At 26.1% G+C, this 21400-nt stretch overlaps 1 protein-coding gene across 1 annotated transcript in view; it reads right to left on the reverse strand.

The window, feature by feature from the left end:
- LOC100210295 (protein EFR3 homolog B) overlaps positions 1–21400 on the reverse strand; it is a 47703-nt gene that overhangs the window by 11801 nt on the left and 14502 nt on the right. The window contains exons 4-16 of the mRNA XM_065787569.1: positions 20965–21031; positions 16372–16448; positions 11389–11544; positions 11007–11085; positions 10601–10736; positions 10339–10415; positions 9878–9929; positions 8918–9050; positions 8236–8287; positions 7883–7976; positions 3541–3619; positions 2098–2170; positions 425–583 (exon numbers count right to left, since the gene is read on the reverse strand). Of these exons, the coding sequence (XP_065643641.1) occupies positions 425–583; positions 2098–2170; positions 3541–3619; positions 7883–7976; positions 8236–8287; positions 8918–9050; positions 9878–9929; positions 10339–10415; positions 10601–10736; positions 11007–11085; positions 11389–11544; positions 16372–16448; positions 20965–21031 (1234 nt within the window). The remainder of the gene's footprint in view (positions 1–424; positions 584–2097; positions 2171–3540; positions 3620–7882; positions 7977–8235; positions 8288–8917; positions 9051–9877; positions 9930–10338; positions 10416–10600; positions 10737–11006; positions 11086–11388; positions 11545–16371; positions 16449–20964; positions 21032–21400) is intronic.

A 21400-nucleotide genomic window follows, 5' to 3' on the forward strand; every position in this document is an offset into this window, starting at 1 on the left:
TGTATATATATATATATATATATATATAATGATAGTTATCATTACCATGTCAAAGAAGATTTTCTTAGAATTTATGAAGCAACAGCTTGATAATGTTACCATAGCAACGTGATGACATTAGCATATACTTCATGTTTGATGAATATATATATATATATATATATATATATACATATATATATATATATATATATATATATATATATATATATATTCATCAAACATGAAGTATATGCTAAGTTATCACGTTGCTATGGTAACATTATCAAGCTGTTGCTTCATAAATTCTAAGAAAATCTTCTTTGACATGGTAATGATAACTATCATTTTGTTGAAACAATACTTTTTTTATAATTTCCTTTTTAGTATTGTACTGTTTTGGGACACAGGTGTCTGATAAATTAAGAATTTGAAAGTTGGATACCTGCAACCCCAGTACAAAACTCACAAATTCAACAATTTCTTCTTCTCCAAACTCCAGAGTTAACAAACAAACAATGAAGGTAAGAAGCTTAAAATTTGTGTTTGTGTTGTTTGCCAAACAACAGCTTTCATAAATATGGAAACAAAAGTCTTGATTATTCTAAACAAAAATGAAAATAAATAAAACAATAACATAAAATAATACATACATAAAACTAGAAATGATGTTAAGATACCTTAAATCATACACAATATAGAAAAAGAATATACATTCTCTTGCATGATCTTTGAAATTTTTTTTCCATAAACTGTTGTTTTAAATTGAGCACTAATAAACCAGACCAGAAAAAGTTAAAAACACTTGTACACTTTCTGCATGTTCCACCTGTTTAAGTCAGCTGGTGTATATGTACACTCCCTCCATATTTTATGTATTTAATTCAGTCAATGTATGTACACTCTGTGTATTGCACCTTGTAATATTATAAATAAAAGGTAAATTTCATAGCTAACTTAAACTGCTTTTCTTTAACCCTTTAACTCCTGTGTTTTTTTAAACTATGGTTGCTATTAGTCATCCTTTTTTTTGAAGTCTCTAAATGGTCTCTAAATGGTCTCTAAATGTCCCGTTTTTTTTTTAATAAAAGATTAAAAAAAACTTGGGACAAAAAAAGTTTTTTACTACTTTTAACATTATTAAACACTACAAAGTTATTATTCATGTTTAGGATATATATAAATCATACTACATAAACACAAAATTTTAAAAATGTATTCACTAATATTCACTTTTTGTATGATAGTTGGATAAGCATGGAGCTGCACAAATTCCTACATCACATTCTACATGTTCATATCTTAAACCTTTTCAAATTTTGCGTTTGTAACATACCGCACACTTTCTCTGAGCATTAATCTTTTAATAATCATTCAATATAAGTAAATACTCACTTTTTGATAACGATTTTTGCACAGAAAGAACTTCCGTATCTATCATATTTAAAATTAAAGTGAACATGTGTAAAAGTGAATTATTGACACAAAAGGAAATATGAGATGTATAAAACCGTAATAATACAACATAGACATTTGGGAACCACTTTTAGTTTGCGTGTTATTATGGCATGGACTGTTAAAGGGTTAAGTCTGATGAAGTATACAAGTATCATTCATGTTGTGTCATTAATAAGATTTTATTCTTTTAAAACATAATAAGTATAAGGAAATTAAAATTATATATATATATATATATATATATACATATATATATATATATATATATATATATATATATATATATATATATATATATATGTATATATATATATATATATATATATATATTTATATATATATATAATTAAATATAAAGGAAGAAAAAATTGTTTTTTATAAATTAGTAATGTGGATTTAAAGTATAACATTAAATCTGTTTTTTGTTACTGTTATAAAGCTAAATAAAACCAAGTAAAGCTAAAACTATAAAGACAGGGATATCAGAATCAATACTTGAGGTAGAAACAGTTTTTTTATATTGATTACCTATATAATATGAATATTTTAAAATTTAGATATAGTGTTGCTAGAATATTTTATCACAATTAATATTAGCAGTTTTTTAATTTAATAAATTATTACTAGAGTTCAATAATAATGATGTAAATATTAACTCACTTTGTGTATAAAAGAAGCATCTTGTCTTGAACATTTATCAATATGCCATGTCAAACCTGATTCATTTGAGGAACTAAAAATAAATACCTGCTGTTCTATTGCTTGTTACAATAGTGACTAAAGAGCAGGTTCTTTAGGGATGATTTATTAAGGAGGGTTCTTTATGAAGGGTTCTATTTATTGTAGACTCAAAAATTATTGTTTGTTTTTGAAAAAGTCATAAACAAAATTTAATTAATTTAATGTGTAAGTAACACAACATCAAAAAAAAAAAGCAATAGCACAGTGGCATTTGTAACATGTACATATTGAAATATTATATTATAATTAAAATATTAATATTATAATACAATTATAATATAAAAGTAACAGTAGCAATGTTCTAAATTAACAAAAAGTTAATTAGTGAAATAAATTACATACAATTATTAAAGCAGCTAAATTAGTTTACATAAAATACTATACGAAATTAATTTTTAAAGATGAAATAACAATTATATTATAAAAGCGTATGCATCTATACATATGTGTTTGTGTGTGTGTGTGTGTGTATGTATGTGTATTTTGCTTAATTAAATGTCTGCATTAAAGTGCTTATATTGAAAACTTAATTAGTGCTGACTTGCTTTTGCAGTATTATGGTATTACAAATTGTTTATGGTAATTATGGCATTAAATCTGCAGTATTATGGTATTACATCTTTATGCATACCTATGCTTACTATAATTGACTTATATAAAACTTTTATTTTTGCGTTGTCTTTGTTGAAAGTGTGCTAGCCCATTTCGCCATTTCATAATGAGGCTGTCAAAAAAATTGCAATGGTTGGAGGTTGTGAACGAAAATCCCTTCAACTTCATCCCCCCACCCCACCCCAACCATGAGGGGCATCAAGTTGGTAAAAATTATTTTGAACTATTCTCAATTAAACTTATATTCATCAATGAATTTCAAGTTTCATAGTATTATCTCTCAGCGTACAAAAATTATGACCATATAAAATTTGTAACCCCCTCAATTTGAAAGGGGTTTAAACTTTATATGGTCATAATTTTTGAACGCTGAGAAATAATACTATAAAACTTAACATTTATCAATGAATATAAGTTTAGTTGAGAATAGTACAAATATATTTTATCAACTTGTTGCTTTCATATTTTAGACAGGGAGGGGGGGGGGGGGGAGAGGAGGCTAAAATTATGGGCCTTTATCTGCTCAGCAGCCTTGTTCTGCTCCTTATTTTTTCAGGTTTCAGAGAGTAGGATTGAGAAATAAAAAACAAAAAATAATATTGATATATTTTGTATATGTAATGATGATATCATTATTATGTAATAATAATGAGTAGCCTCCTTAACTGTAGTAGTCCTCCTCTGTCCCCTCTGGAGCTTGGGAGGTGAACTATATATATATTAAAAAACAAAAACAAAAAAAAAAAACACCATAATTTCTCTAAATGTGAAGAATTTTTCTTTCTATCCAAAAGACTAACAAGGACCATTTGATAGTATACACGAACGTCTAAACAAAATCAAATTAATTTTACAAAATATTTCTTATGCAAATTGAAAAATATTTAAATGAATTATACTATTTTTTTGATTTTGTAATAATAATTATCATTTTAAGACCCAAGAAAATAATTTTTTCCTCAGATACATACATACAGTTATTTTTTAGATAATTTAATTAATTATCAGATTTAGATATAGCAATTATAATATTATTAATTATAATATATAATTATTATAACTATAAAAATATTATAATTCTAATAACTATATTATTTTTAGATGGATTATTAGATTTAGATATAGAAATTATAATGTTAAGTGATACAAAACCCAAAGTACACTAAAAGCATTTAAAATAAATAAGAAATATAGTGCTCAAAAAAACAATTGTTAGGGATCAGCATTAATAACACAAGGGCCAAGGGTCAATTGCAGTTGTTATGAACTTTTTTGATCAATTAAGGAACCAAAAGAAGCAAACAAAGTTGTAAACAAAGTTATTTTACAATTTTTGTTTCAATATTTTGGAGAAAGCAGCTACATCTTCTTTCTCAAACTACATAAATTAAGAACTTCCTAGCTTCAGACCTTTAGCTTATAGATACCATGCTAAGATCATCCATGGTATGCTTGTGCCTATTGCATTCGTGCATTTTCTTCTTTTTTTTCACATGTGGAATGGGAGCATTAGGTGTATTCAGAACCTTTAGGAATACAGCCCTTCAATATCATAAATTAATGATGTATTTAAACCACACATGCAGACGCAGAACTACTTTAATGTCATTAACCTTTTGCATTGTCTCTGTTTTTATGACTAGGCAACTCATTCTATTATCTCCTAATAATGATAAAATAAAATTTATTTAGATAAAATACCTTAATCTCAAGACTGCACTCTTTTTGATGTTAGTTCTGATTAAATTGACCAAATCCTTTCTCTTTATACTTCAGCCATTATAATTGCTGGTGACTTTAATGCTTATCAAACTGAATGACTTGGCTCAGTGTCAGTGACTTTGCAGGCGTTAAAGCCCACAACTTTTGCCTTTCTCAATCTATAACACAAATAGACAACTTTCCAATCCACTTTCCAGACAAACCAAATCATTTACCTTCTCTACTTTCTCACGCCTTATTTCTGATCCTAGTCCATGCTCAGTTTCTCAACATTCACCCTTAGGTGCTTCTAAACATGACTTGATCACTCTAAAAATCTCATTCTTCTTTATCAGCAGAATCCCCCTGTTTTCCTCTCATTGCGCTGCTGCAATTTCCTGGTAAAAAGATTTTGTCTAACACCAAAGCCTGCTATTTTCAGGTCACAAAATTTTATCTCAAAAATCAAGTTCCCAAGAATACTGGAGAATCTTTAACAGTATCTTTAATAAGGGATAATCTCATCCATGTTCAGACTTTGTTACCAAAATCATGGTTCAGACTTTGTCACTTCACCTAAAGACAAAGCTGAATTGTTTGCTAAGAACTTTTCATCAATATCATCTCTTGATTCCACTAATCACATCCTACCTGATATAGGTGTCAAACAGGTTGATCAATTGCTTGACATTTGTATCACTTCAGCTTCTGTATTAAAAGTGATTTCCTGCTTAGACTCTTAGAAATCTTTTATTCCCTCTTAACAGTTCCAAGTTAAGCCTCACTCTTCTCCATGATTTTTTTCACATTGCGATGCTGCAATTTCCAATCATAACCACTACTTTCATACCTATCAGCAAAACAATTCTCCAGAAAACAGATGTCTGTTTACTATTGCTAGAGAGCATTGTAAAAAAGTTTCATTTAATGCCAAAGCCCGCTATTCTCAGGTAACAAAATCTCTTGTTTTATCTCAAAAATTAGGCTCTCGTGACTTCTGAGAATCTTTAACAGTATCTATAATAAGGGCAAATCTGTTCCACCTCTCTTGTACGGTTCAGATTTTTTTCCCTCACCTAAAGATAAAGCTGAATTGTTTGCTAAGAACTTTTCATCAATATGATCTCTTGATTCCACTAGTTGCGTTCAACCTGATATAGCCAACAAACAGGTTGATTTATTGACTCCAGCTTCTGTATCTAAAGTGATATCCTGCTTAGACTCTTCTACAGCTTGTGGTCCGGAAAACATACCTGTTATAGTCTTGCAGAAGTGTTCTCTGGAGCTGTCATCCATACTTTCAAAACTATTTAACAAGTGCTTATCAGAGTTTTGTTTTCCAGCCTGCTGGAAAGCAACATCTGTTATCCCTATTTTCAAAAGTTCTAAAGAGCATTCTGATTTATTTAACTACCATCCCATTAGTCTTCTTACTAGCATGAGCAACAATTTTAAGTCTTAAATTAACAAACGCTTAATCTCTCATCTTGAATCTAATGACTTTCTGATCATCAATATATATTTTGATCTTTTTGTACTAATGCTGATTTGTTTAACGTAAGATGTGAAAAATTTATGGCTACCGCTTTTGACATTTCTAAAACCTTTAATAAAGTTTGGCGTGCGAGTCTTCTCCATAAGTTTTCTTCTTACAGTGTATCAGGTAACATCTTTAAGATTATTGAATCCCTCTTTACCAATTGTAGTATAAAAGTTGTCCTAGATAGACGGCACATTTCTTCATTTCCTGTAACTTTTACAGGGTTTCTCAAGGTTCTATTCTTAACTCCATACTTTTTTTAATTTACATTAACAATCTCCCAGAAATTCTCACATCTAACCTCTCACAGAGAAATTTAAACTTTCATTTTTTATAGAGTGTTATTACAACTTGCTAATTCCACCTTCAATCTAAACTAATTAAAATAAAACAAAAAAAATAAATAAATAATTTTTCAATATTTTCATCATTAATAAAACAGAAATGACAACCATCAAAACCATGATGATAACGATGTAATTTAATCATGATAAGTTTCATATTTTTTTTGCTTTCTGGAAAAAAATATGATACATGCATATTTTCTCCACAAGAAAATTAACAATATGTTTTTATTATTGAAACATGTTTAGTCATAAAAAAATAACATAACTTTTAAGAAAAACTTTTATCTTATTTACTTTGGCAACACACAAAAAAAAAAAAAAAAAAAATTACTTTATTATGTGACGTCTTCTTCTTTTCAAACAATAAAACATACTTTGCACTTTTTTTTATTTTATACTTTTTTTTTATTTTATTCATAAAACGATGATTACTTATGATGATTGCGAATTTTTATAACTTTTTAATTTTTTTGATTTTAACTAAAATCTTATACAAAAATTTGAAGGAAAGGGATTGATAAATGAAACACTTGATTATCCAACATTTTCCAAATTGCTTAAAGTTGTTGAGGGAAATGTTTTTACAGAAGAAGTAATCAAAAATGGTTTCAAGGGAACTGGAATGTTTCCTTTTCTATGTCAAGAATGTACCCATGGATCATAAATTGGGAGCGAAATGTTTAACAGATCAGAATGCTTTAATTATTAATAAAATACTTCTTGACAAATTATATTGTTAAATTATATTATTAATAATATTGTTTCAACAATAACAAGAGGTTTAAATTTGCTGGAATTTAAACTTTTTTATATATTATTTTTTCCTTTATTAATATTAAATATATATAAAATAATATATATATAAAATATATAAAATTTTTTATTTTTAAATGTAAAAGCATTTTGTGCATTCTATTAATGCAGTTTAAAATTTTATTGCACAAGATATCTTTAAGGAGAAATCAATTGAAAACAGACACTAATTAAATTCTTAAATTTTTTGCTTCAAAAAAAATACACCATAAATAACGCAGTGGCCCATAATCATTAATAAGTCAAATAATGAAGCATAAAATGAAATTTGGGGGTAAAATTATTGTGAAAAAGTTTTGTTAAGTTTTGCAAAATATTTTGGTGCAAACACATAATCAGGTAATCTCTCTTTTTTTTTTCCTGATTTATATTAATCCTTTTTTAATTAAACAAATTGGTCTACAATAAACATAACATTCATGCCAACACAGGATTTATATATTGCCATCTACAATAAACATAACATTTAAGTTAACACTTAAAAAGTCTTTCTTTAGTAAATAAACTTCTTTAAACAGTTATGCAAATCAAGTCAAATTAATTTAACTTAACAAGTAATGGAATAACATTAAAAACTTAGTCATTGATGACTTTAAAATGCAATAACATTAAAGACTTAGTCATTGATGACATTAAAGACTTAGTCATTGATGTAAGTGATAAACGCTTCAACCACCTAAAGGTTTTTTACCTGCATTATTAAGTAGTAGACCAGAAAGCAACGCATCCAAAAATTTGGAAGAAAATGTTGAAGTAAAATGTTTTGTTTGATGACTTTCTGCAACCTAATTACAAGAACACCAATGTATTATACACTACATAAATTTATTGAACATAACAATAAAAGCACATTTAAATTCTTTTTCTGACGTTAAACTGATTTAATATATATATTTTTTAATCTCTCTCTCTCTTTCTCTGAAGATGAAGCTACTGATGGAGAAACAACAACTTGTTTCTCTATCAGTAGGTTCATCAGGAAGAATTAAAGGAAATAAGACTTGATTTTTCAATAAAACTTTAAAAGAAAGTAAAATACCTTACCTTAAGTAGACATTTTAATAAGCTTAACTGCAGCATTTCTTCTGATCCATCTCTACAAAAAAGGAAAAAAAAAAGTCAATTTATTCTAACAACTTTACACCTCAAAAACAGAGTATGAAAATTATCATACTATAGTAGAAAAATTCATGCAATAAAAAAAAATGCATTAAATATCATATGATATTTGATAAATTTTTGATTGCAGGACACATTCTATTACGTGTTCTGAAGGTTGTTATTTGAGCGCTTGTCCCGTACTACTACGGGTTAGTGTAACAACATGGCTTGTTTTTTCTGTCTTTCTATATTTCATCTGTATTTTAGTGTTTAAAAAAAAAACAATTTAAATTTGAAATTAATCTTTTATTTATCCTTGTGAAGCTGCTACAAAACATACCTGCAAGCAATGTTTTAATTGTAAGCAGATCTAATCAAGATTTAGTCTTGAGTCAAGACAAAAAAAAAAGCTAGAAGTTAAGACTTGAGTCTTGATTTTGAGCTTTTTATTTAAATTTCTCCGCTTTTCGTGATCATACTAAACTTTCTTAATAATAAAAACTTATTTAATTTCATACATTTACTCAGCAAAATTATTTTGAAAAAAAAAATTACTTTAATATAAATATATATTTAAATATAAATATATATATTTAATATATTTAAATTAATAAAAAAAACTTACTCAGATGATGTGATTCCAATATCCCGCTCAGCTTCACTATGGTTTCTTGTTTTATTTAGCGATGGCACTTTCAAAACTATAAACAGCATGACATCAACTCGTTGGTAGTCTGCAAGTATCGATGAAAATGCGCCTGAATAATAAGAATGCAACAAGATAACACAAGATAACATGAGATAACATGAAACATTACTATGATATCAGTTAACGTTTTTCTGTTTTAGCATCTTATCTACATTTTAATTGTCTTTAAAACTTGTTCAATTTTTCTCAAAGCTGTCATAAATATCTTCTATAAGTTTTTACATTTAGTCAGAGAAAACAGTAAAAGTGCATTTAACATATTATTATAGACATGATAAAACTATAGGTATCAATTCTATTATTCTTTGTTAAACAAAAAATATAAATACCATATAAATATTTATATAATAATCAATTACATAAAAATAAACATTTATTATATTTAGCATATACTACTTCATAGCAAATTATTATACCAATTATCATTATAAAATGTATTATGTAACAGGTTTTTAACAACTGTCAGCTCCAATTTCTTCAATGTCTTACATACTAATGGTTGTTTACATTTGTTTACACTTGTTATAAAAATATATTTTTAAATAATTATAAAAAACAGTACCTACACAAACAGCCTAACACCTTAACACCCTAACTCTAACAACTTATTATCTTTAATGTGCTTCTACTTATCAAATTCAAAATTACAATCCTACAAAAACTTGTTAACTGTAAAAATTATGAAGTTGAAATAAATGGCCACTAAAAATAAACATCACGCCAACCACAACCACCACCATTACCGCTTATATACTATTTAAATACTACAACACCAGTAAGATATATTCAAAATTAAGTTAATTGTAAGCAAAATCAAACTTATTACTAAATTCAAATTATTGAAACAATAAAAAACTACACAAGAAAATAATTTACCTGCAGCAGTAATAATAGCTTTCTGAAGGAGTTTTTCTTTATTATCTGGTGGCTTAATTGAAATAATAAAAATAATTAGAAATAATATATGTAATTAGAAAAAATCAAATTAAAACTATATTGCTTAAGAACAATATTAAATTTTTTTTTATGCAACACATGGTAGAAAAATTGTTTTAAACAAAACATAGTAGATATGTAAAAACTTGGCAGATATGTAAAAACAAAACCTTAGATCAAACAAAAAAAATGTTGCATCATCAAAATCTTTATATTTATTAAATGTGTAATTTTAAACATAGTAGATATGTAAAAACATAGTAGACATGTAACAACATAACCTTAGATCATACAACAAACAAAAAAATAGATGCATCGTCAAAACCTTCATATTTTTTAAATGTTTAATTTAAAACATAGCTTTTAAAAGTAGTTAAACGTTAAGCTTTTAAAAGTCGCACCTTAGAAGTAGACATAATATCTATAGATATCTTCAAATGCTTTAGTAGGGTATTAAACACTTCCAAAATGGATGGTCCTAAAATAAAGAGGTTTTAAAATAAAAGTATTATGCAATCACTAAATAAAATATTATGCAATCACTTGCTTACAAACATGATTTACTGATATACCAAATTATCTAATGAAAACTTATTTACAATAGAAAGATCATTAATTGATCTAATGAAAGATCAATAGGTGATTGGCAAAAAAGAATATTACCAATTGAGCCACTGGTAGCAATTTTTACAGAAGCCGACAACATTTTTACAATACTTGCTTTCATTTCTGGTTGACTTCCTTTATGTTTATCAAGATGAGACAATAGAATCTCTATTGCACGATATGAATATTGATTCTAAAGATCATTTAATTTAAAACAATGTGAATATGGATTCTTTTTTCTTAAAAAAAAAACAAAAAAAAACAACTTAATTTTTACAAATTTTGACTTACTAAATGAAGAGCTTAGTGCTAAAAGTACCTAAGTCACAAAAATCTACTTTGATCAACCATTTTAAATAATTATTTTAAACTGTTATATATCTGATCTAAGCAGACTTTCTCTTTAAATGCAAATTAATTCTTTAAAAAATGTAAAACTAAAATCTTAAAAAATTAAAATCACTTGAATAGAAAACATGACTAGTCGAAATATGTGCAATGGAAATTCATTCTTCAGCCACAAACTTCTGTCATCCATGAAGCTAAACAATTATAATGTAACAATATTTAATAGATTAAATAAAAATTATATAATATTAAAAGCTACAAATACTTTTTAATTGTAAATACAATAAAAAATTTCTGAAAAAAATAAAGCTGAATTAATTATTTCAAACTAAAAAAATTGCAAAAATACTAATAAAAATTATATATAAACAAAAAAAAAAAGAAACAAAAATAAAACAATTTCAAGAAAAAAATGACATCAATTACATATAATTATAAATAAAGGGAATAAGATATAATTGATAGCTATATATATGTAATATTTATTGTTAACTTACGTTAGTAATGGAGATAAAATTGCTGCAATATTATTGAATCCAGCTCTTGTCACAAGCTCACGCAAACACAAATCTGCTAACTGTGCAGGATCTTCTTTTTGTCCAGTATTTGTACTTGATTGAGATGCTACATCAGTTGAAGATCCTCTCAAAAGTCTGTATAAATTAAATTAAATATCAAATAAATTAAAATTTTAAACTAATTATGATAATTTATGTATGATAATCAAACAAAGTAATTATTTGTGAGAGATTTTTTATTTTTTCATTTTAGACCCTGAACAAATTTTCCCTAATAAAAGCTTAAAGGTCTGAAATTAAAAAAAAAAAAAATCACAGAAATGTTTGTTTTGCACAAGTTGTGCAAAAAACAAAAATTTTTTTGAAGTATTTCTAAACTCAATTTTTGGAACTTTTTTTGGAATTTTTGGTATTGAATGCACTATTTTACAATAATGCATACTACAATTTTACCAGCATCAATACCAATAATTTCTGGTATAACACCCATATTAAAAACTAAAATAAATAGTTAAAAATTACAATGATTCAATAAACATATTTATTTTATATTAGAGTTACAGACTTTTTTGATTTTGCATGTATTTCCTCTTTGGTAAAATATGCATTTATGAAACAAAGGGCAAGAGTGTCATCCTCTAGAGATGATCCTAATTTGGTGTGACTTTTGCCATTAGCCAAAAATCAAACCTACAATGCGACAATTGTTGGGCTTAGAGTTTTTCTGTATTCATTTTGTTTTTTTGTATTCGTTTCCACAAGTTTCTCCTTCTTAAAAAACACAATCTCATTTATATTTTCGATAAAAATTTTGAAACGATCTACTTTTTAATAATATTATCTACTTATTTTTATGATTATATTTATTTATTAGTATTATCTACTTCTATTTTTACATTTCTCATCATTCCAAAAGAATGTCAAGTTTTTATTTAAATAAAAAGTTTGCAGTGCTGTCAATAGACTTTTTATCAAATGAAACACTACCTAAAGGGAGTTAAAGTTAAAACTTGCTGAGTAAGCTGCTTATTAAATACTATGACATTTATAATAGCGGATTTGCTAAAGACACGATTGGATACTCATATTGTTAATGGTTTGGTAAAAGATTACTACATAATATTAACATAATATTAACATACATATTGTAACATATATATTGAATAGATCTACATCTGTAAAATTTCAAAATGTATTTGCACAGATCTTGTTACACTTAGATAATTGAAAAGATGTAACTATGTCTGTAATACTTTTTACACAGATGTTATTAGACATCAATGAAATTTTGAATGTTGATGGACAGATATTATTATACTTTAGAGTATTTACAGATGTTGATAGTTATACCTCATTATATTTACAGATGTTGTTGGACAGATGTTATAAGACATAGCAAAAACTGATGCAATTACCCTAACCCTAACTCAGCCAACAACATCATTGCATCATTTTTTTTGGCACAATACTAATAAAACCAATTTCACTGACACAAAACATGCCACAACAGATCCAATTGTGTCAAACTCATTTGTCTCAATTTCAGACTCAAGGCCTATCAGGGGCTTGCAAATGCAATTTTTCAATTTTATAAAATATTTAAACATTGTGTGAAGGCTATTCCTGCAAGTTTCGGAGTTTAGTATTAATGGAAGAACTTAACCAAATTAACACAAATTAACAAACACTTTTTTGGAATGTTTGATAATTTTTTTGTACCAAGTGCACACCTGGTGCACACCTGATGTACACCCAGTTAAATTCGTTTTCAGCTGGTTACAACTACTTAAACGTACCACTTTCTGCAAGGAGTGACCAAACTGAATTGCATATGCCCAAACTGGAATATTATCATTATTTTGATTGTGTTCACAGATTTAATTACAATATTTTAAATTTTAAAGTATAAAAATATATATAAAATTTATATGTTTATAAAAATAAAAATCCATGTTACTAAAAATAATAAAATGTAGAAAATTTAAAAATAGAAAATATAAAATGTTTATAAAAATATGAATGAACATAAGAATAAAAATCATTTGTACAAAGATCTAAAGATGAATTTGAAAAATTGAAATTGAAATAATTTATTTATAATTGAAATGGGTCTGTTATACACAATTTATTTATAATTTATTTATAATTGAAATAGATCTATTATAGACATAATTTATTTATAATTGAAATGGGTCTATTATAGGCATAATTTATTTATAACATTACAATGAACGTAACTTAAACATGGATAGGCACCTTAAATGAAAAAGTAAAAATGCAGTACTGTATCATTCTTGATAATATAAATATGTTAAAAGCATAAAATGAAAATAAGCAGCCCACTCAGCAAGTAGAAAAGCTTTAACTTTAACTCCCTTTGAGCAGTTTTCATTTGATAGAAAGTTAAAAGCCATGAATTAAGCTAAAGGACTATTTTCCAAGACAAAAAACAATGTTTATACAATAGTTAAAAAATGTGAACTTAATCAACCTTTATTTTTTATTGTTTCAATTAATAAAGTTTTTATGACTTTTATTTCAAATTTTGCTGATAACATTATTTTTCTTATTATTGAACACAATCGATAACAATGTTTTTATTTTTATTTTTTTTAATAAAATGATTTTATTTTTATTTTTTTAATAAAATGTTTTTATTTTTATTTTTTTTTACTGTAAATCATGCGCGGAGTGTTGCTACATCAACTATCTTATAGTCTGACTTGCAACAAAGTGCTGCTACATCAACTGACAAATAGCCTGACTCACAAAAGTGCTGCTATATCGACTGACAAATAGCCTGACTCGCAACGGAGTGCTGCTACATCTACTATCTTTTAGCCTGACTCGCAAGGGAGTGCTGCTACATCGACTGAGGGTTTGGTTGGGGCAGGCAGTCTATCAATTAATAATAAAAAAAAATTCCGGTCTTGCGTTTTAATTTTTACTTTTTGTCAACAAAATATGGAAAAAACTTTCTGACAACATATAAGAGTTCTATATATATATATATATATATATATATATATATATATATATATATATATATATATATATATATATATATATATATATATATATATATATATATATATATATATATATATATATATATATATATATATATATATTAATAAAATTAATCTAAAAACTTAATGATGATAATGAAAAAACTTTTGGTAAAAATCATCTTTTCATAAAACTTTTACAAAAACTTCACTAAAATTCTCTAAATTTTGCCTACAGGCTTGATTATGATTTATCCAGCTGAAAAAAACTTATAGATTTGAAACTATAAATAATAAATATTATTAAACAAATATTAAAAAAAAAATGAATGTAAAATAAACATAATTAACAGAGTTAACTAAATTAACATAATTAACTAAATTTTAATAAGAGTAACTAAAATTAAATTTGATACAAAGAATTTTTTTTGACTTGTTTAGAAAAAGTTAAAAAAAAAAAATCTAAATAGAAACATTGTCTTATTTGAAAAAAATTTAAATTAAATTAACTAACATGAATTTAAATTTTTTAATATTACAGGGTTAATTCAAGTTTCATATATTAGTTTAGCAATTAGAAGAACATTTAAGCACGCATTTTAAAACATAAAAAGATATGAATTCATTTAACTACATTGTACATTTTTATTTTTAAACATCTTTGCTTCCAACAAGGCTGCAAGCAACCACTAATTAAAGTTGGAAGTTACTGAAAGAGAAAAGATGAAGATTGTAGAGCAAGATAATGAATGACAGACAACTTAAAGGATTGCAAATTGTATAAATCAGGAAAGCAAGATGAAGGAAGTGAATTCTAGAGAACTGATATTCGAGGAAAAAAACTAGACGAATAAGAGTTTTTGGAGCACTTAGAAACAGTCACTTAGAAAAGGGATGAGACTTAATTGAATGACGAGTAATGCAAGAACAAATATTAGTAGATGGCACAAGAGACGCTAGCTCTTTAGAGTAGTGCCCATTATAGTATTTGTAGAAAAGAGAAAGAGAAGCAACATTATGACAATGTGATAATGGTTGGAGGTTAGCTGCAAGAGCAGATCCAACTATGTTTACAATGGGTTGTTGAACCTTTTTAATAGACAAGTCAAAGTCATAGCATTGTACATATTTAATAGACAAAAGACAAGTCAAAGTCATAGCAATTAAAAAGTAATTAAAAGGATCAGAACTATAATTACAACTCACTATTATAGTTTATACAAATAAACTTGAACAAGAGTAAACTTGAATAAGTAAGCAAAAAAGTTTCAGCCAGATGAGTATTATCATTTCATACAACTATTTTAGATATCCCAGCCTGCATTGCAGCCTAATTCCACTAGTTACAAGGGGATCTTAACTTGTGTTTAATGCAATGAGACTTTTCACTATGTAAAGAGTGTTAAATGACTTTAGGAATTTGATATCTATCCATCATAAAACCATCAATCACGAATTTAGATGTGGTTATTACTACAATAACTTTTTGATTATAAGAGCTGAGTTGAGAGAACACAACATACTTCTTACCTATGCAGTAAAAAATGCTGGATCATGTTATATGTTATCAAACTCAATAGCAGGAAATACAAACTTTTAGATACAATTTTTGAGAATAATATTTAATGTATTTTAAATAAAAAAAGTTACCTAACTATTGTATTTTTTTAAATTTTTTTTACAATTTTGAAATTTTTCAAATATTTCCATTATATAATATTGCAGGAAAATATTCAAACATGAACTAATGGGTTTTTGGCTTAAAAAAGTATTTTAAAAGTAAATGCAAACTATAAATTAATAATATATATCAAAGTAAACATTAAAAGATCTAACTTTATCAAAACAAAAAATTTAAATATATAATGCAAATTAAAAAATAAACATTTAAAATTAAAAATTAATAGAAACTATTTTAAAAAACAGTAAAAAAAATTAACACAAGTTAACTAACCCTTCTGTGTCTGATTCAATATTATACAGCAATGCTGGAACAATCTTACTCATATGTGCAGCATCCCAGATATTTGCCTTAAGAGTATAAGACTAGGTTGAACTTTAATACCATGGTAAAATAATTATGCATTTTAATTGTAATATATGTATTATGATTGTAATATATGTATTATGATTGTAATATATGCATTATGATTGCAATATATGCATTATGATTGTAATATATGCATTATGATTGTAATATACGCATAAAGATTGTAATATATACATTATGATTGTATGTATCCATTAAGCTTACAATTAAAATTCAAAATTATTTTAATATAACTTTATATGTATTATAATACAAAAATATAAAACCATATAAACCATATAAGAAGAAATAAAAATTATGCATGACTTTGATTTAACAAAAAATTTCACTCTTTTAACTCTATCAGTAACTGATTAATTTATGATAATTAATTAAATTATGGTAACTTAGGTTCATCTTATCTTAATTAGTAACCAATATCCATCTACAGGCCAAGCTAATTTTGATCCTAGCTCAGAAAACCATGAAAATTTTATTTTCTAGAATTATTTTCTAGAAAATTTTAATTTCTAGAACTTTGCATAAACCAACCAAACACTGCAAAGATTGCAACAGGAATTATTTAATTTAATTAAATAATTTGTGGAGCCCAAAACACAATTATAAAAAAGATAAGAACCACATAAAATTAACTAAACATAGATGTATTAAAGATAAAACACATACAAAAAAGGGTAAAAGAATAAAACTTTGTTTGAACAATATTTTTTGCACCTTGATATTGTTATTATGTTCAAACTACAATGATATTTTGCATGCTTGATATTGTTAGTTATTATGTTCAAACTACAATGTTTTCAGTTTATAAAAACCAATAAAGTTTAAAAAAAGAATAAAAAAGCAATTATAAAAACTTGTTTACTTTGCAAAGATTCTAAGCCTGAAGGTCGTGTGACTACGGTTAGAACAGAAGGTATATATAATATAATTTATTATTCACATATTCAATAAAATGTGCAATGATAAAAATCTTGAAGAAGAATTAAAGGAAAAAGACACAGTAACTGTACATGGGGCATGCAGGAATGATTTCTAAAAGCTGAGAAGAAAAGTGAAGGAATGTTTAAAAAAAAGCCCTAAAATTAAAAGTTTGCCTACTGTGAGTTATTTTCTTATATCTACTTAATCTTGTCCTTCTTCATATAATTATTTATAATTTTTAATTATATCTAACCATATTTATGTATGCATGAAATGGGGAGTTTTGCACCAAGTTTCTCATATAAATTTGTTTAACTTGTACCTCTGGCAAAGTAATTTATTTTGATAGGGTGTCCCTCATTTAGATAGTATTTGTTAAATGATATCTTTTCACAATTGCGACCACAATTGTCATATAAATCATTATAATTATTAAGCTTTTGTTTTGCTGAAAAACAGGTATTCTGTATTTTCAATTGTCTTTAATTAACTCATTACGTGGTTTCCTACTAAAGATATCTTACTCTTTTAGGTAAAGCAAAACATAAACTTACTTAGTAAAAAAAATGCATTTGTAACTTTTATATATATTTATATATTTTATATATATTTATAACTTAAACCAAATCATTCAACAAGAAGCACACTTTTTTATTTGTTGCAACATAGCTTTGCCCAATCCTAAATATTGTGATATACATACAATAAGATTTAAACAAATTATGACAAAGGTTTAATAAGTCTTTGAAGAAAGAAAAGGCAAATGAGCTGTTAATGTTAAAATCTTGTTTTGACCTGGTTGCTAGCTATTCTATATACCACTTTGAATATTACAAGGTGTTGTCAACCAACAGGGATCATGTTTGATCAATTTGAATTGAATTCTTCTCATCAATATTCAGTTCATACTTTCACAAGCTGTTCATTATCTGCGTTAATATGTGAATAATTTATTAATAATTTTCATATTTAATAATTATGAAAATAATTAATGTGTTAATATTTTCTGGTGTTAATAATGATAATAGACTATTAAAGTTAGAAAATGTAAACAAAGTGATTTGAAATTTTATTGTAATAAAGTAAAACATTTATCCATAATGACTGAACTTTTCCTGAAATTTTATGTTTTCTCTGCTTGTTAAAAAATTCTCAATCTATTTTCAAGTCAATATTGAGTAAAACAAAAAAGCCTAGTCACAAAGAAGAACCTTCCTTAGTTTTTCTTCTAACTGTGCCAAAGACCTTTGAAAAGAATCGTAAGTGGTCTGGGAATAAAATGGTTCCTGTTATTCTGAATTACACATTAAAATGGCAAAGCTAGCAAATTTCTAAGAGATACAATACTAGAGAGATAAGAGATAATATTAGAGAGATATAGATAGAGATAAGAGATATATTTGATGAAGCACTTAAAGAGATAACTAGAAGAGAAATACAAAGACGACATAGTTATTCAATATGACATAATTATTAGTCAATATGAAGTCAAAATTAATTTAGAGATGCAAGTACACTTATTGCTGAAACTTTTAAAATTATTTTTTCAGTAATAATAAAGCAAAGATACAAATGAAAAAGTTATCATCAAAACCGTGGCAACCATGATCAAAGTTAATCAAAACAGAAACTATAAATTAAAAGTTTAAAAATAAAAATTACCCACAACGCCAAATGAAGAAGTTATTGCTAAAATGCTGGCAACCGTGATCAAAGTAGAAACTATAAATTAAAAGTTTAACAATAAAAATTACCCACAACGCCATATTGAACATCATGAAAAAGACTTGGGTCTATTGCTTTATCTCTTTATGAAACAAATTAAAACAATTTTGTATTGGTCAAACAATAACCAAAAGCTATTTTAATTTTATCAGGGTTTTATTGTGTATAGAAAAAGTTAATACGATGTGAGATCTAAAAAAAGTTTTTTTTTTCCCACCAAAATGAGAAACCTACTTATTAAGCAAGCTTCACATCTTAGTTCCATGAGATGTTAGCATTCTATTGTCGTACTTTTTACATCTCTTTTTTAGTTAACTAAGTCATAAGGAAGTTAAAGGTTATCTTTACACTTCTGATGTTACTCTTGTATATCCAGTAGGGTTATGACTTTTTTTCAACCTCATGCTCCTGTACTGTAGTTTGATGAACTTTTACCTAAAAAGCATAAAATGAACTATTATTTACATATCTTTTAAAAAAAGTTCACACCGCCATTGAAAAATCAATTTTATGTCAAAATCAATTTTTCAATGGCGGGGTGAACTTTTTCCAAAAGATATGCAAATAATAGTTTATTTTGTGCTTTTTAAGTAAAAGTTCTTCAAATTACAGTACAGGAACATGTGGTTAAAAAAAAGTTATAATGCTAATGTACAGAGAACTTTATAAAAAAGTTTTTGACTTAATGCAAAATTCTGATACATTGGAGTACTTCAGAATAGCTTTTTCTGTATGTAAAGAAAGTTGAGCAAATTGGAATTGTTTGAGGGTGAGGTTGGCTTTATTTAGAAGTATTTGAATATTTTAGTAAAAAGTGAAGGATTGATGATGTCAGGTGAATTTTAGTGTTCTTAGTGATGCTTACAATTGCAATACTTGTTGTTGAATTAGGTTGAGTAAGCTTTAGGTTAAGCTCAATGCTGTTAGTTAAGTTGTGCAGACCTGTTTCTTTAAGTTTAATCATGAAAATTGTGTTCTTTTTTTTTTACTATTGCCAGGATATATTTAAGAGTTTGGATTTCGAACTTACTGACCACGAAAAAATTTGGGATCACAAATAAGTTACTCTTGCCAATCAGGGACACTCTGCTAGAGATGAATAAACAACAATGCATTATAATCTCAAGAATTAAGTCTTGGTGGTCTCTTTCTTGTCTACTTCGTCGTCTACTTTTTTCTCTACTTCCTTCCTACTACTTCTTCTACTTCTTGTTACTACTTCCTACTACAACTTCTTGTTACTACTTCCTACTACAACTTCTTGTTACTACTTCTTCCTACTACTACTTCTTGTTAAAAAAAGATTATTATTTTTTTAATTTTCATAAGATTTTGATTTTAAAAATGTTTAATTTTTCTTTGATTTTTTTATATGTAATATTTAAAAAAAATTTTAAATACATTATATCTCTAGTTTCAGTTTATTATAAATTGTTTTTTTGTGGTTTTTTATTATGATTTTTAGATGTGCACATGTAAAAAAAAAACTTAGTAGGTTCAACATACTAGGTTAAGTCTTAATTATGGAACTTCATTTAACAAAAGAAATTTATTACTTTGTTTAATCTGAAATTCCAAAATACCACTTAACAACTCAGTTTTCAGGTTTCAGATGCATGTTAATAACATAACTATAGTTCACAACCAGAAGTTGGGTATGAAGATGGGTATGTTAGTACAGCAAAACATTTGGATATGGAAACATACTAATAAAAAAATTCTATAAAGAAACACCCCATTTTCAAGTGTGACCTTTTTTTCATGAGCGAAAATGTAGAAATAAGAAAAAAATGATTTAAAAAAATTTTATTTTGCTTTTTTAAATTTTTAAAATAACAGTAAATTCAATACCTGTAAATCATCATTGACTGTTTTCCGAACAACACCCTGCAAGCCATACAAACCTGACAGGCGAACACTTTGAAAAAATAATTGAAAACAATTAAAAATATCAATATTATTTATAAAAATTAAAAAAAACGTTAATATACTTATTTTAAATATCCACGCATCATTCCATGCTAAATCAGCAACCACACATGTGACTTCATGCTTTTAATTAAGTTTGTTTTCACATAAGTATTTCATTTTATGTTGACTCAGCATTCAAGTTTTGAAAAACAAAAATTATAGAGGCAACTACAGCATTTTTAATACTGCCAAAATGCCTCTATTATTTAATTTACATAAAGTTTTGTTTCTCTGTGAAACTAGTGACATTTAATTTATGATCAAACATGTAAAATTATGCAATAAATTACCAAGTTGGTATTTGAAGATTTTCTAA

This window comes from Hydra vulgaris, chromosome 01 (genome assembly GCF_038396675.1).
Source record: "Hydra vulgaris chromosome 01, alternate assembly HydraT2T_AEP".
NCBI classification, from domain to species: Eukaryota; Metazoa; Cnidaria; class Hydrozoa; order Anthoathecata; family Hydridae; genus Hydra; species Hydra vulgaris.